This window comes from Ciconia boyciana, chromosome 5, assembly GCF_034638445.1.
Source record: "Ciconia boyciana chromosome 5, ASM3463844v1, whole genome shotgun sequence".
NCBI lineage: Eukaryota > Metazoa > Chordata > Aves > Ciconiiformes > Ciconiidae > Ciconia > Ciconia boyciana.
The window spans coordinates 68717810-68735370 of NC_132938.1; the positions used below are offsets into that span (position 1 = coordinate 68717810).

Genomic DNA, 17561 nt, shown 5'->3' on the forward strand with positions numbered 1-17561 from the left:
TTGTTTTCTCACACTAGATACCTATGCCTGCAAACCTTTACATCTGTACTTTAGTGTTGCAGGCAGTCCCATTGGACTCATAGCTTTCTCCAGGATAAGACACAATGATTGTTTCATGCCACATAAAAGAAATATTTGTATTATTTCCATAAATAGTACCTCAAAAGATATATTATCTCTTGAGAATATTTGATTACACAACTTTTTGATACATATATGTTATCAGAGTTTATGAATGAGATAACTGGTATAAATTCATCGTTACATAATTTGATTTTAAAATTAGGGAGAAATTATCAAACTTTTGCATCAGTAAACCAGTCCCAGCTGAAGTTATATGCTAAACAGAAGCAAAATAATATCTAATGATTATGTTTCTGGCATAGCATTTGTTTGACGTTTTAAACCAAGCCATCATGTCCTACAGCAAAACTATTTAACATATACATTGTTTTGACATGTGGAATGTGCCTCATTTTTCCCTGTGCACTGTTTTAAAGGAAACTAAGAGTTCATTGTGTTTTCATGAGCTAATGTAAACATGGGGGGGGGGGGTCCCATCAGTCAGCCTTTTTTACCAATACCAGCTAAAGAATACCAGTATATTTTTAAGATGTTTTCAATATATATATAGGTATTTATTCATTATTGCCATATTTACTTCCCTAGGGTATGACATTTGTAATCGTATTTTAGCAGAACGCTTTCTGAGCGGGGGAAAAATTCCCCCTTCCCTGCTGCTGAACTGCAGATGTCTCTTCCTGAAAGCTGTTTTAGTTATCTGTACTTATTTGGTAAGGTGGAGAACAGAATACAGGTTTAAAGGCTTAAAATCTATCTTTCTTATTCCCAGGAACAGGAATTCATACAAGAAGAACATCTGCATAGACATGCTGCGACAGGGTTATCACGAGTCCTTCTCCAAGCTCCTCGCTCTGATACAGAAGTGGAATGCCTTGAGGGAGGCTGCAGGGCCTGGGTCAGCCATATGGCAGCAGAAGTCCCTGGAGGAGCAGCCTGATAAGCTGGATCAGCTTTACCACTTCCTGACCAGGGCTGAGGCAGCCCAGCGAGCAGGTAAATGGGGGGATTGTGGGTAGCAGAGCAGCGGGAGCTGCAGCCACGAATGCCTGGGGGAAGCTTCCAAATTGTTTCATGTATGAATTTGAAACGTTACTGCATCTTAGCACGTTTCAGCCTTAGTCAACTAAGCTGTATTTATAGAATAAATGATTAGGAACTGCAGATAGCGGGAGAGGTTTTGTGAAGGAAAAAAAGGGAAAAACATGTAGAGTGCATTATGATATCATCAGAAATGTTTGATGTATTTATAGCTTTGATAACATCTCAATTATTTTCTTATAGTTTCATTATTTATTGTTTTTCTTTCTCTATTGATTTGAGTAGCTGGTTTTGTATTAGAAAAATTTAATAGATGAAAAGCAGTTTCACACAGTAATAGTTTTATAAATCTGATTTTATTAAATACCCTGTCTGCTAACTGTGTTTGGATTTGTGACTGACTTAAGAAGGATTGTGAACATGTCAAATAAAATGCAGCACACAGATGTAACATGCCACCTGTGAATTACTAGATATTAGTGAAGACATAACTCCAAATTACTGCATTTTCTCTATTGCCTACTATTTACTAAGTGCTCATATTTATCATTTCCTTTTACTATAAATAGTAACATAACTTACTCTGTCTTTCTCCTGTGGAATAATTGTAGGGATGAAGGCAGATAAAGCTCTAACTGCAATCCTGTTTCATGGCTGAGCTGATTTCACTATAGTTGGCTTGTTTCAAGTTGCATTTTGATCATTACAAATATGAAAATCTACAATAAAGCTCGTGAGTTTGGAACCTAAGCTTTTTGACTGAAATTTAGAAACAGACAACTTCATTTAAAAAAGGAACAGCAAAAAAACCCTTTTGGCACTTAAAATAAACATTTTAAATGAACTTTTTTTTATGTTTACTATGAAAGCCAAAAGTTGTGTTTCTTTATTTAATTCACTGTAATTCTAGGCAGGAAGTCTAGCAAGCCCATGATTGGAAGGAATCTTCAGATTTGTCTAGAGTATGACTAAAACCTGAATAGGCACCCCCGTAGCTTGTAGGAGTACAAGAGAGAAGTTTTGCGCTCAGACTGCCCTGACAGAAGCATACTGCCAACACTCTGATGTTCAAAAAGTAGTAGATATGGCTTATCTTGATGGGCCAGCTTCCTGCAGCTGCTTGAGGAGGGCATTTTGCCTTCCTTCAGTGCATGACATTTTTCAGTGTTACAAACTAATATGTGACAACAGAGTTGGCAAACATGCTCCCAGAGAGTCAAGGTGCTGCTGACTGCAGTTTCTGCCCCTATGGAAGGCAGGGCCCCTTTCTCTCACTGAACCCAGCATTCATTGTGTGCTGGGCTCTATAAGTCTTTCACCTCTCACAGAGACAAGATACCGCCAATTGTCTGACTGATTGTACCTTGCCTCTAGGAGAGAATAGCTCTCAACTTTGCCTGTTGATGTTGGTTAAAATGGAAGAAAATAAAATAATGATAACATGCCAATAGCGTTGGCAAGCATCTTTACTGAATTGCTAGATTAAGGTATAGTTATTTTTTATTTTTTCACCAGTTTCAGTGCAAACCTTTGCACAAATCTCTTCTTTGTTTTAAGTGAGGCTTGAGTCACCTGGCACGTGAAGGGGTGGATGCTAATTCATGTTGTGAGTGTTAGTGCTAGTAGTGCTGTGAAGATACGTGAATTATACAGCTCGTCAAATACTAATTCAGTAGTTCCACTAATCCAGTTACTCTCTGATTCTAATCAAATTGCTTGGGGCTCTGGCTTATGATCTCCTGACAACTCTAGCTGACACCATTTAAGAAGTGTTCAGCAGTTCACCTCAGCTGGAACTTACCATGAGGCAGTCACAACAACAGCTGACCTGCATTTGCTCTTCAGCCACCACAGTTCAAGCTTAAAAGGCTGAAAGTAATATTTGGGGTTGCAAACTGTAAGAGTTTCACAGTGTGGCTTATATCACTAATATTAGGTTAGCTGAAAGTTTGCCTGTCTCAGGTATGCTGTCCTGAGCTAACAGTTGTGTTGAAGAAGAGATAGCAGGTATAAATTATGAAAAAAAAAAAAAAATCTTCATGACTTGTAAGTTTTTTGATGAATTTAAACTTCATGAAGGGATTGATTTTGAACCTAAAGTGGTAAGTGGAAAACAAAACTTCACTTACTATGTCAGTAAATAATTTTCTTGTTTGTTATTTAATTTTTCTCATCTGATATTTTTGTATCATAGAGTGTTGCTGTCTTAATTGTGAATATAACTTAGAACTGCTGCTCCTAAGTTTAGAGTTTTATGGTTGTTACCATAGTGCACAGAGAAAACTAGGTATTCATTCACTTTCCATATTAATTGGTGGAATATGTTAATCTTTTCAATTTTTTGATAGTTTGTAGTTATAGAACATTATAATGCTGGACATAAGTTGTTTGCTTGAACAGAATCAGCTCCATCCATCACAATGTGGAGGCTGATATCAAAGAGCAATTATTTTCTTTACTGCTGGGTTTGAAAATAGTGACATTTTGTTTACCAGCGTTACATTGTACAGACCGTTTACGTACATCAGTGAATGTTCTCTCTGCTTTCATTTTTAGTGGAACATTTTGAATGAACTTCAAATCATAAAGGAGTCATCTTTTTTTTTTTAAGTGGCTATTAACAATATTATACTGTCTGCAAAGAAAATATATTTTTTTTCTGTCTGACTTAATCTCACTGTCATTCTATTTGAATACTTCCCAAGTATTTAAAAATAGAGCTAGCATTAATCCTTGCAGCTTCTCAGAAAAATAGCTGACAGAGTTATTTTGCCCTAGGTACAGCATTATCCCAAAAACACTGGCAGAAATATTGGCAATACGTGACTGCGTTCCTATTTGGTCTTTTTTGATGCAAATAATGTAAATGTTTCTGACTTCAAAATTGAGTTGTTTCGAATTATTCCTTGATCTTCCTTCATTATCATGGACTAACCTCTCTTTTTACTAGTTCTGGTCTCAGTAGCTTAAAAAAGGATATAGTTTAGCTGTTTAAATATGTATAGTTGTAGGGTTTTTTGTTTTGGGGGTTTTTTTGAGGAATGCAGGATAAATGCCAAAGCAATGTATCTACATAGCTCAGCATTTGATGTATACAGTTATTTCTTGATACATGTATGAAAATGTTGGGGTTTTTTTCCAAAAGAAGGTTATATTTTGAGGCCATGGAATGGCCTGCCTGATTGCCTGCTTGCCTGCCTGACTACTGCTCAGAGTAATTTCACTTAAAGGTGTAATTGTCCTTGAAAGGTATAATATAGTGCTGGCAGGTTGTTGTTGCTATCCCTTTGAAGAGCCATAGCTCCCTAGCTCCTACTCAGTACTGTTCTGTGAGTTAGCAGGAGGGAGAGTTTGAAGCCGCAGTCCATCCTTGTCTGACATTGAAGGTTGCTAACAAATGTCCTTTGGCTGCTGATCCTTTATTTAAAGATCTTTGCGGAACAAATGATGACCATACCCTACAGAGGTGCGCCAACTGAATAGAATTCTTCTTGTCCATTTTGTCTGTCTAAGACCCAGACAAAATTTGACTGTATATCTCTGTGTGTTTGGGTGGGTCATGGAGAAGAAGCAGGAACAATGGAAATCCAACTAAGAATTCTTTTACCTACATTTTGGAATTTTTGAACAGCACCCAGTGTAATGTGTGCCTGGGAGAAGAGTTCATTATAATGACAATGTTGCTGTTCCTCAGATAAAAATATTCAAAAGTGAAATTAAAACCTTTAAGCTAGTATTTGCACAGAGTTTACCATATGAATGTAACTGATTCTTTAAATCACTACTTGGCTGCTATAGTCTGTCTTATTGTTTTAAAATGCATTGCTAATTTACTTGTTGGGTCTGTATGCTCATTAGGCTAAGCCACTTCTTTGAATCATCTCGTCAAAGTATTTTGTAGCTACTTTTATTCAGTTAGTTAGCACTGAGCCTACCAGAAGAATGATTGATAGTATGCAGATTATACTGTAAAGCATCAATTGTGTGTGTTAGACTGAGGCCAGCCTCTCAGTAATAGTGTGCCAAATTTGGTTTTTGTCAAATTAGAGGTTACCTGTCCCAGTATTATTTCAGAAGGGCTTGAAAAGTGTTGCTCTTCAGATTAAATCTGAATTACATATTAAATTGTAATTCATGTACATATTACAAATTAAATTCAGGCTTGAACCTGCACTGAATCCTTACCTAGGATTACCTCAAAGAGGTCTTGAAGACCTCATCTGATCAGTGCTTGCTAGGGTGAGCTGATTTACCTGTATTGTACAATTTGAAGGGGATGCAAGGCAAGTTACAGCTCAAGAACAATTAAAGGCAGAGATGTCTCAGCCATTGGCTCTACTTTGCCAGAGCAGAGGAGCAAAATCAGGGAAAATGCCACAGTTCAGTGGCTGCAACATGTTTTGAGCAGTCAGCACTATAGTGGCAGATGACTGTGTTCACTGTGCCAAAGCCAATGCACGGAACCTATACTTGGGTATGAACGTGCCTTCAAAGGGGCAAGACACTGCTTATTAGTTGATCATTGGGGCAGCTGGTGGGAAGTAGGAGTTAAGACCTGGAAGCTGTTGCCTTTCTCAGATTCCATCTGCTCCTGGTTCCCATCCCCATGTGACCTTTGTGGTATGCTGTATGCTAAATGCTGAATCTGTGCATGCGCTACAGGCTGCTGACTCTCTTTCTAGAGAATATCAGACACACAGAATTAGAAGGAAGTGCTACCTTGGCTCTTTTTTCCTCATCTTGATGTAGAGAAAACTTTTGACAGTATGAGTTATCATTTGTTGTTGTTGTAAAAGATGACTTTTCACAAAGTATATGAGGAAAGCATGAGTATTTGATGTGTTTGCACTGGAAAATCTTTCTTTGTCTGAGGTACTTAAGGTTGAAAACAGAGTTTAGCATTTTACAGTGGAAAGCTTTTCTATAAGATTTCACACTTACGCCTTAGGCTGGGCTAGAAACATTGCAATAACTATATTACTCATGCTATTTTGGAAAAAAAAATGGAGAGAGGTTATGCATTTAAAAAGAAAAAGGATAAACATACCGAAACCTCTTTTAATATTTGCTTGGAGGAGATGTAGTTTTGTTTGGTTTTGGGGGGATGGGGAAAAGAACACTGTTTTATTTTCTAAGCAGGTTTGCCCTTCTCTACTTAATATTGTATCACAGGAAAAAATGCAGCAGTTGCTAGAGACCAATGGAAGACTTTATTATTTTTGTAATCATCTTACAAAAAGTGAAGTGATTCTGCCTGGGAAAGAAGCCAAGCCTTCTCAAAATATAGCCAATTGTAGAACTACCATTGACTTCAACAGAAGCAGCTTTTCTTAGAAAATTTCAGTAGTGTGTTTTCATTGCAAGGGCTTGGAGCCCTCCTTTAGTGTCCCAGATTACCAGTTAATTGCCTTATATGATTATCATTAGATAGCTTTATCCTTACCTGGAAAAATTGTATCCTGACCATTTCCTTAGCATCTTTGTATAGATTGTACTTTCATTTAATATATTCCCCTTATGTACCTACCAGTGTTGGGAGGGGTGTGCTCTGTGTACAGCCTGCCTCATGATACCTAGGAAACTGAGGCTCTGCCTGAAACTTGATGGTGTCAGCATGCTACCCCACAGCAACCTTTCTTCACTTGTGTGTGAGCTTAGCTTACGGATAAACTTTCTGGAAAAAGGAATGATTGGGTGGTCTTCTACCTGTAGGGGTAGAGGCATGATTGTCCTGAGCAATCAAATGGAACTGATTCTTTGCCGTATATGGATCCAGGTGGAAATAAACTGATTGCAGCACCATATTCTATTACTGTTCATGCTGCTTTTTGGCCCAACAGCCTCCCCATCCTGGATCTTTCTGTGTGTGAATTCTTCACAGCATCAGCTGTCTTGCTACTAAGTCACTGGTTTTGATCTCTCTGGCAAAAGTATTAATGGTGTCTCATTCTGACATCAAAAATTACTCCTAGTGACTCAATTGATCTGAGGCCACTCCTTTATATGTCTTCAAGAGTGAATGGTCAGTTATAATCAAGTCATACTTGCTAAAAACAACTAACTGAACTGGAAGATGACTGTTACCAGCTGTTGAAAAGTTTCTATATGGCCTTCATCTGGCAGGAACAAATGACTAACTGGTGGTTTTTTGATGGAAAGTATTGAGCCATAAATGGACGTTGAAAAATTTCTTTCTGATACCTGTATTTTAAAAATGAGTACAAGTTCTATTTTCCATTAACAAGAACAACAGCCTCTTTCTTTTCTTCTTCAAGGAAAATAACAAGCCAAGATCTCTTCATGATGTTGTTTTCATCTGTGTTCTAAAGACCATTTCTGTACTTTTCCTTTTGTCCACTACATCCTGTCACAAAGGAGATCATACAGATGTGGCAGTTGTACTTAAATCACACTAGTATGGCTTGCAGATCTTCTATGTGTTTCTTTTCTCTCGTTTTAGCTCTGTTGGGATTGTCATGCTCAAACTCCATCTTACTATCCCTGTGCATTGCACTACTTAATAGATGTCTAGCTGAACACAACAAACATGCAGACCATGGATTTGAACGATCCTCTGTTCCATGCACACCTTTGCTTGCCAGGGGAACGGTTCCTAAAAAGAGCCCAGGAACAAACAAAGATAGTGTTCAGTGGGCCAATCGGGGACTATGGCTTGAGCATAACAAGAGGACATCCTATTTGACAGTTGAGATGCACCTGAAGAGATCCTGATGCGGAGCAGGAAATACTATATGTGTTTAATACATGGGGTTTGATGTTTAAGCTCAAGTCGAAGGGTTGTGTTTTTTTTTTTTTAAATGTCTGTTTAACAAAAAGATCTCAGCAAGGTTTCATAGGGATGCTTCGCTTTTGTGCATAGACACCCAATTTCAAAGGTGTTTTCCATTGCAAAGGACAATGAAAATATTTTGAAAAGTTCAGATCAAACAAAATAAAAGAAGTCTATTTTCTGTAACTTATATTCTGTGACAAAAAACAATAAAATATTAAAATATTAGAAAACAAATACTGCAACATAGCATGACTTTTAGTTTATTTTCTGCTTAATTTTTGTGAAATATTTCTGCCTTCAATTTGGTAATTTGACATTGAAAAAATGCTCTGTTGGATAATGGCCCATAAGATGTGTTCTTAGCCCTGCTTCAGATCTTCAGTGAAGTCCAAAACTGTGAACTATCAGGCCCCACCATCTGTTCCATCAAGTTCTGTTTGTTCTGTGTAGCTGCCATTGTGGGTAGGTGTTCATCTTTACGGTGTTCTCACAATCCCGTGACTTAAATGTTCTGGAAGACCTGAATTTAGCTTCCAATGTTTTATGACATTAATGTAATTTTTGCTAGATTAATGAGCTCAACCTTTGAACCTTATCTATGTGTTTTCTTAATTGTTTCTTATTTAAAAACAGGAATTTGTCTTGCAGGAACTTTTTTACAATTGCTTGTGTGATTCAGACTTCTCTTTCTGTTCATTCGGTATCACATTCTGGTGCTGTCATTCCCTCTCTGATAAGTGGTGCAGATAACTTTTTTGTATCAACAGATACATAAAGATGACTTGTCTACATGTATTCTGTTATCAGTTGTAGAGAGCTTACTATGCAAAATCAGAGAGGTCAAAGCTTTAACGACTGAACTACCTATGTGAGATTTTATAGAAGAGAGGATTTACCTATTCTAATATTTTTCTTCTCCTGAGGAGGTAAAAGTTCACTTTTACTAAGTCTGACATGCTAGCTTTACCACTGTCAGAATAATCTCAATGAATTTCTTGATTTGTAAATCAGACTTTGAATCCAGAAGACAATACAGCTTTTAAAAGCGTATCTTTTGGGGTTTGTTTTATGACCAGGATATCTGGTCAGCCACTGTCCAAGACAATTACAGAGAAATGGTTGTCTTTGTGCACTTCTCATTGTTATTCACCGGCAGGATAGTCATCAGAGGGTCACATTAAAGTTCATTCAATCAAAGCTGTGGCAGTAGCAATAGTCCGCCTCAGGTCAGTTCCATCTCTTGAGATTTGTAGGGCACTACCTGAAGTTATTTGCGTAATTTTATGTAGCATTAGTGCCTTGATACTTTGTAGCAAAGATTTCAACGGCAACAAATCTGTATCTAGTGTTCTACCCCAGTGACAATCCAATTATCTTTCCCCTTACTGTGTTATTGTAACCATTTGTATGTATCCTCTGGTATCCTCTAAGTTCATTTTCACTTAGCTGTAATCTATAGATGATGTGTATTGTTATCTTTATGTTAGTGGTTATAACTAGGTTTTGTATTTCTCTGTTCATGTGGTTATTTGTTTATGTACTTGTAATTGTCATGGGAACCTCTCCCTTTTACTTTTGAGATAATCTTTAAAAGCGCTCCCTTGTGCTGCAATAGATGTTTAAATGGGGATGAGATAAATCACAGCCAAGAAGTATCTGCTTTTCTTCACTGAGAGTAAGGGGATCCTAGGTAACCTATATCTATATCTAAATTGGCTAGTTTGGATGAATCCCAACTATGTCTTGACTTTTTTATCTACGCATATGTATAGCTGTGCTTACATATATATATGCATATATGTGCACACACACACAGATAGATAGACGGATGTATATTAAGCCTAAACCTTACTTCTATTCCAGTATCACTTGCAGAGATTTTTATGAGGCTATTGTACCAATATAGTCTTAATTTCTTGTGTATGAATAAGTTTTATATGATGCACACTCCTGGCTGTTCTGAAGAAGAGGTACCTAAGAGGAACTCTTTCAGCCTTGAGTGAGAACAAAAGGCATGAAAACTCACAGCCATGAAGAATGTTCTGATAAGGAACACGTGAAGTCTATATATTGATAAATATTCCTCTCAAAGCCAAATTTCTAAACTTAAGCTGATGTTTTGGTATCAAACCTTAGATACAAATTATGAGATTATAATCTAGATGTAATTTCTGGGGTATTTCTATTTTAGTGATTCTAAAGAGATTGTGAAACTCTCATTTCTTGGAAGGGGTGTTATCTTATTTAAAATACTAGAAATGGAAATGTATGTAACACAAACTGGTTCAAAAATCATAATTTTATATATTTTAATGGGAATTATTAAAAAGGTAGAAATATGAGGTACCACTTCATGGAGGAAAAACTCTGAGAAAATAAATAGGAAAGCAAAATAATAAACAAAAAAGCAAAAGCAAAAAAAAATATTGTTTACCATTAAAGAAGAGGAATTAATTTGTAAATCAAAAGACAAAACCAGAGAGCGTTCAAGAATGGGGAAAAGACGTTTCAGCTTGATTTCAGAAAATTTTAAGCAGGGAAAATTCAGCCAACGTTCTCCAAAATGGCCAAGATAGATAAAAATGGAGGAGAAACAAATACTAGATAAACCTCTTGAAGACTGCAGATATGATTAGGCGGTATCAGGATTCTTTCAGAAGACAGAATAAAGTTCTTGTTTTGTGCAACTCGCTGAAGAGCTTTATCAAGATGTTCTGAAGTCAAAGAACTTAGTCACGATGACAGAATGAGAGATTTAGATTACTTCCTATTAGACCATACATAATTTGTCATTTTTAATTTTGAGACAGAACATACTAGAGATGAGACTGAGGAAACACTCTCTTATGTGGTTTAGTGATGCATTCAAAGTACTTTTTTGAGTAACTGCTGCTATTTTTTCCAAACAATGCAAGTGACTCATATAGATGATAGAATTTACAGTTGAGAAATTAGTCCTTTTTCAAAGTTGGATTTTCCCCAATTCTTCCTGCAGATAACAAAAGAAGAGAATTTAACTGCATCTTTTGATCAAAGAGTTTCCATATGGTATCATAGTTTTAAAACACTTAGAAAAGATCTGGACTTTGAGTGAAATCTTGCCTGTATTGAAATCGGTTTTTTTCCCCAGTTGATTTCTGTGTGGTGCTCCATACCCAGAAGTAAGAGGGTTTTTTTCTTTCTTTTCCCCCCTCTCTTTGTTGAGCAAAGCTTAGAAATTGCAGAACTCCCAAAAGCAAAGCAGTTCTGTTCACGCATCTAGCTTAACCAAACAGTCTCTTACCTGGTGCAAGACTTGTGGTTCTTAACTCCTTCTTTACCCAACTACATGAAAATTCTTTTAAGAACTGGCTGGTTGGCTTATGTTCATTTAACAGCCACAAACACGGTAAGCAGCTGACCAAAACTGCAATGGAATTTTAGCTAATTATTCCCATTCACATCTGACATGAGGAGAGTTTGGAAAGAAAATTCATTTAGTTTAGCCAGCAATAAATTTAGCTGTGAAACATATAGGTTCATGCCGTACTTTATTATCTCATAGATTCTTCAGTATCATGTAGGGAATCTATATTTCAAATCCCCCTTAGGGAGAAGCAGTATGATAAGAGTTGTCAGGTAAGTTTTAGACCTGTACTCCAAATTAATACAGTTTTGGAATAATCTGGAGAGGATTTTTTATCGATTTTTTTTTTTTTTTTTAAAGGTGCTTTTCTGAGAGAAATAACTCTAATTCCATAAAAGCTCTCATTCTGTAATTTTAAATTGTGAATAATATATTTGTTGATAATTTTGTAATGCTACTTAGATTTGGGACTTGCAATGTTTTTATAAATTTTAGGGATAGTGTGTGTTCATTTAGCTGTCTGAGATAATAAAGAGTGGGAACTAAATGTGTGGTTTTTTCTTCATATCATAAAGGAGATCTATGACTTTGAGTCTCCCGTGCTTTCCACATCTGTTCTGAGAGCAATACCTTGGTGAACTGTCTTTTTGCAGGGCAAGGTGTAAAATTTCAATTTGTCCTTAATTTCTAAGAGTGATAAGGTACTAAAAATGGGAATACACATGAAAACTCAAAGCCTTTCTTGTTAGTCTTACTTTGAACGTTTAAAATTGTATGAATTAATGGATTGTGTTTGCAGAGTGTTTTGTTTCATTCTTTATCTCCATGACCATGGTTGCTATCTTAGACCCGTTTTGAAAGCTCTCGGTGCCTTTTCAGGTCTCAGTGGCTCAGACAAATGCTTCTTCAGCAGTGACTGTGTGGTTTTTTGCTCACTCTAGCTTCTCTCTTTTGACTAGCCAATGTCCTATCCAGGTTTTGTATGTCTTATTGAACTGAATTTTGGTTTTGCATACAGAAATGAGAGCAATTTATTGTGGTTTTGCAAAAATAAGTTTTCAGTTCTGCCTAATTTGTAAGGTATCATTTTCCCCTTATCATATTTCTTTGAGTTGACATGTAGGAGAATGTGGTGGTATTTGGTGGAAATATAAAGACCTTTTCATTTTCATTGTATGGTCATTGCTGTAATATGTAAGATTTCTGAAAGCTGATGATAATCTAACATTTTGATTGTAATTTTTGATTTTAAAGGGCATTATGAAGAGGTGTACGATAACCAGCTTAACTTGGCCTGCTGTTTCAATGACCTTGAGGACAAATGGTTAAGTAATTACTTTTACAAGCAATGCTTTAACACTGCTCAACTAATAAAAATTGATGGTGGGAAAAGAGAGGCACAAGCACATGCAGATATGGGTCTCATCAATGAGGAACAAGGTAAGTCACTGAGATCATAAAGCTACATTGTATCAGCATTGAGACAGTCATATCTGGCAATTTGTGTTTCATCACAGGGCACAGTATTTCAATGTAAAATTGATTTGCAACCATAATCTAAAAGAGGTTTTAAAACTGTTGCAATTTTAATTTTTGGAGCAGTGAATAGGAAGACAAAGAAATCTATAATTATTCACAGACCTGTTTCCTGTGTTGACATTCCATCTCCAGTTGAAAGTACTCAGATGAAAAAAAACCCTCAAGTTTAAATAAAGCATTTGTTTAGTGCAAAGGTTCTTTGGGTTGGACCTTATTTCTTTTTGCTTGTTTTTGACAAGAGACTGGTAAAGTTGTCTCAGGCCACAGGTGTGTGAGTAGGATGGCGCCTTTAGTTATACAAACTGGGTTGATTTAAAAGAGGTATGAACACATAATTCAGTTTAATCCTGCCTCCAATTTACACTTGGATAAGACAGCCTATATTTTTCTGTTCTTTTTAAAAACTACCTTCTGGTTCTCTTGACTGAAAATGACACCCTGTTTGTTTGTATGTGACTGCCACATTGGTAATTGCTTCAGATTTATACCTTACCACAAGCTCCATTTCTCCATTCTTGTATCTGTATCCTCAAACTGGGAGTCACTGAAATTAGAAAAGATATTAATAGAAGTAACTAGAATCACAGAACAGCCCAGGCTGGAAGGGACCTTGAAAGATCATCAAGTCCAATCTTTCATGGGAAAGGGAGCCTAGATGAGATTATTTTAGCACCCTGTCCAATTGCATCTTGGAAACCTCCAGCGATGCGGACTCTACCACATCCCTGGGGAGGCTGTTCCAGTGAATGATTGTTCTCACTGTAAAAAATATTACTTTCTTATATCAAGATGAACTTTGATTCTATATTTAAAAACATACATTACGTTTCATGGCACAGGGTTTTGTGTGTGTATAGCGGTCTGGGTATAAAGGTGTTTTCCTGTGTTTGTATAAAATCCTTTCATGTTGTGGGAAGACAAGCAATGAGTGAGCCTCAAGTAACTGAATAAAACCTATCTTCCAGTTCTAATTCCTAAGTGTATTGGATGCCTAACCATTGCTTCAAATATATGTGATTTGTATAGTCATTACATTTTTGTTTTTAAGTTTGACTTTGTGGGTTGAAACCATTCCAACTTTGAGTTCAGCTTGTGGATGGTTTCTCAAATAGAATGGCTTTTCTCAGAAAAAAGAAGATTCACAGAAATTGAAATATTTTGTGCAAATAGTGTCATTCCAGTAAGTGTCTGACAGAATGGGCGTGTTTTGAAGATGGCCTAATGTCCCACCAAAAACCTGGACATAAACCAAAACCTGCAGCCTTTTTTTTTTTTTAATTGAAAGGTTATTGTCCTGGTTTTTCCCCATGTTCTCTTAAAGCTGAAACATCACACCTTTTTCAATATTTCCTCGTATTTTCTAGGCTGCTGGTCATTCACACTGTTTTCCTCTGAACTGTTGCAGTATCTTTCTTGCCTGCAACACCTAGAGCTGGATTCAGTTTTAAAATTTGAGCTCATGCCAATGATCAATAAAATGAAGGATTACTTTTCTTACAAATTGTATTTTTATTTGTGTTTTCAGGTATGACGTCTACATTCTTTGTTTCAGCATAAATTGCATACTCATATTCAGTTCATCCACTTCAGTAACCTCTAAATTCTCATCTGAAGAACTGTTAACTGGTTATTCTGTTCCCCATTCTGGAATCACCAGTTAATTCTGCCTAAATGCAATATGTTACTTTCTTTTTGCGCTCAGTAGCACCCTGTGTTTTGTAGGTGGTTTCTAGAATTTGTCAAGATTGTTTTGAATTCTGAAGTTGTCCTTCAACATGCTTTCTCTTCTTCCTAGTTTGGTATCATTTGAACATTTAAACAGCATTTTTCTATCCTGTAATTCAGATCCTTAATGAAAATACTAAGTAGTAAACTAGACCTAGGACAGGCACCTGTGGAACCTCACTGAGTACCTTTTTCCATACTGACAGTGAACTACTAATAACAAATGTCTATATAGGATTTCCTAACCAATTTGCACTCACATAACAATAGTTGCAGGTGAACTATGCTTCCCTAATGCTTTACAAGAAAGTTATATGACAGTGAGAAAGAATTTATTAACTTAAATAGAAGATTGGTTTGATGTCATTCACTCTTGATGTATTATCATGTTTTCTCTAAATGCTTGGGAATAATCTGTTTGACTATATATTTATTCCAGTATTGTTCCAAGAATTGAAGTTAAGCTAAATCCAGTTTCCCAGTAGATAAGATAGCATTTGCTTAAAGCCCAGCCAGTCACAACCAAGTCATTTTCCTTTCGAGTGAAAAATGCTTAATTAGGTTATCTGTCTGATACTCAGTAGAATAAAATGATTGAAGTTGCTGCATTTTTTGCAACCTTTTCACTTGGTCCTTCAGTTACTAAAAAATAAAATTATAAGAAGGTGTATAAAAGCAAACATCCCTATATATTTGTAGCTTCAAAGGCTCATACTGAGTGTGACTCACTACTGTTACCAAACCACTGCCTAAATAAAATTAACATTTCCTACTTTTATGATGTGTTAAGCAAAACTTGTTGAATACTTAAATATCTTTAAGCCCATTACAAAAGTACATGAGTAAAGTTATGAAATACACTTTGAGATGTTCAGAGGAAGAGAAATTTTATTTTCCTGCTGTAAAATATTAGAAACTTCCAGAAGAGAGGCTTCTTATTAACATTGGTAAGGAGAGATAAAGCAAGGTGCATTTTCACTGCCCAGGGTAAAGCTCCACTGAATCTGTAGGGTCTGTCTTTTGCAAATATTTTATTTCCATAGAGAGGGGTGAAAAAATGAAGAAGCTGAGAGAGTAAGCGTAGGATTTGCTTTGAGGGACCACTGAGAAAAAGACAGCAGATGTATTCCATGCACTTTTTATTTTCAGTGGGTGAAAAATTAAATCACAAGATCTGATTGCAGAAAAAGTGTAAGAGCAGATGTTGAGTTGGCATTGTATAAAATTGCATGAGTATTAATGGTGTTATAAGTAAAATTCTAAACATGCTATTTTTGATGTTAGAACAGATAGATACAGCTTGTAAATTAGATCATCTTTTTTTGTTCAGTTATTTATAATGCTGTAATCTACTTTGTTTGTGAACTGAATGAGTCAGATGTCCACTTCCTATGGGGATATATAAATATATACAGGAATATATACACATAAATAGACATGTATGTGTATGTTAATATATAGATATAGGAATATGTATGTGTACCTATATAAATACAGGGATGTGTCTAGGTATGTGAATGATGCCTAACATTTACATGATACTTTGATCTGACTTAAATCATATTTATGTTAACTGCATTGATTAATAGTGCAGCCAGGAAGATAGCAGAATTTACAAGAATGAGAAGTTAGTCTTACAGGCATTCATGTATTTACATAGATGTAAATATCTTGTACCAATTCTTTTCAGTTCTCTAACCTAAGAGTGTATTTTTTATTACCTGTGCACAGAAGCTGTCTATATATGCTTAGAACTGATTGCTTGGGAGTATAAAGTTAAATAAGTACTTGTAAAGATTGCTGTTTGCCTTGGAAGCAAATCAATAAAATTGCTGGGTAATTTTTGTGTAATCAAATTTAAAGTTCTTCGACTTTCAGCCTGGTCCCTGTCCTAAAGGATGGATATAATCTGGTGTTCATTAATCTTCAAAGCTAAATATTTGAGGTGTAGACTTCAGTCATGATATTTGGATGCAGGCGATTAGTGTCTGTCAGTACATAAGGGAAAGAAAACAATAATAATTGAGTAGCCTGCTGCAGACTTAAATGGAACATTCTGCTTGGAACAAACATGATTTTAGTCGCAGTTCTTTGCAGAATGAGATTTTAACCTCTTTTTTTAAAACTGTGTTTGTAAAATAAGGTCTCTGTTTACAAGTTACCCAAATGAGATGCTACTCATTGATTATTGTAGGAGTGTTCTGGTTATGATCCTGTTCAATTAGCTATACTCACCCCATAGTTTGTCTTTCCTCAGGGGGCTGATAATAAATTGTTTTATTAGTTTGGTTACTAGTCGTTTTCTCATATAGCTATTAAACATGCTGATTTCACTTTATACACATTGAAAAAGCAATATCATATTTTAATATTTTTTCTTACATTAAATCCAGCATTACTTGTCATCCAAGTAAGCACAGGATTTGCAACAGAATCTTAGTTAAGAAAAATTAATTTAAAAAAATATTTTTACTTCTAAAAACACATTCAAAGAACAGGAATAATATCAACCATTATAAATGTGTGCATTTTTCTGCATATCAGAGAATAAGAAGATTATCACAGTCTGTGATAGTTCTATTATATTAGTGTAAATTCTGCTAAAGTTAATCGTGAACTTCAGGTTTACACTGTTGTATCTTGCAGAAGAAACAGTCTGAGTGTACTGATAAATGTAATGACTAGTGCTAGTTTGTATAGGTTCTTGCACTGCTAGTGCTTGTCATTACAATATTTGAGTGCTTTCTGTTTTGTATTAAATGGTTAACATCTATCATGCATGAAATGATGTAGACCTTAAATATATGTATCCCAAAGTTTCAGATAACTTATATCACCAACAAAAGCAGTTCAAAGGAAACAAGGAATTTGCCCGTGTAGGAGCTATTCGCTTCATATAGGTTATAACAAAATTAGATATTATATATTTCTATATTATTCAAAAGCATAATAAAACCAGGTATCTGAAAGTGTGCTTGTTCTAAAAGCAGCCATCAAGGCCATTGCAAGTAATACAGGTGTTTGTATAAATATGTG

General features: G+C 35.8%; 1 protein-coding gene across 1 annotated transcript in view; it reads left to right on the top strand.

The window, feature by feature from the left end:
• TTC29 (tetratricopeptide repeat domain 29) overlaps positions 1-17561 on the top strand; it is a 157890-nt gene that overhangs the window by 18823 nt on the left and 121506 nt on the right. The window contains exons 3-4 of the mRNA XM_072863409.1: positions 854-1077; positions 12516-12701. Coding sequence (XP_072719510.1) covers positions 854-1077; positions 12516-12701 — 410 coding nt within the window. The remainder of the gene's footprint in view (positions 1-853; positions 1078-12515; positions 12702-17561) is intronic.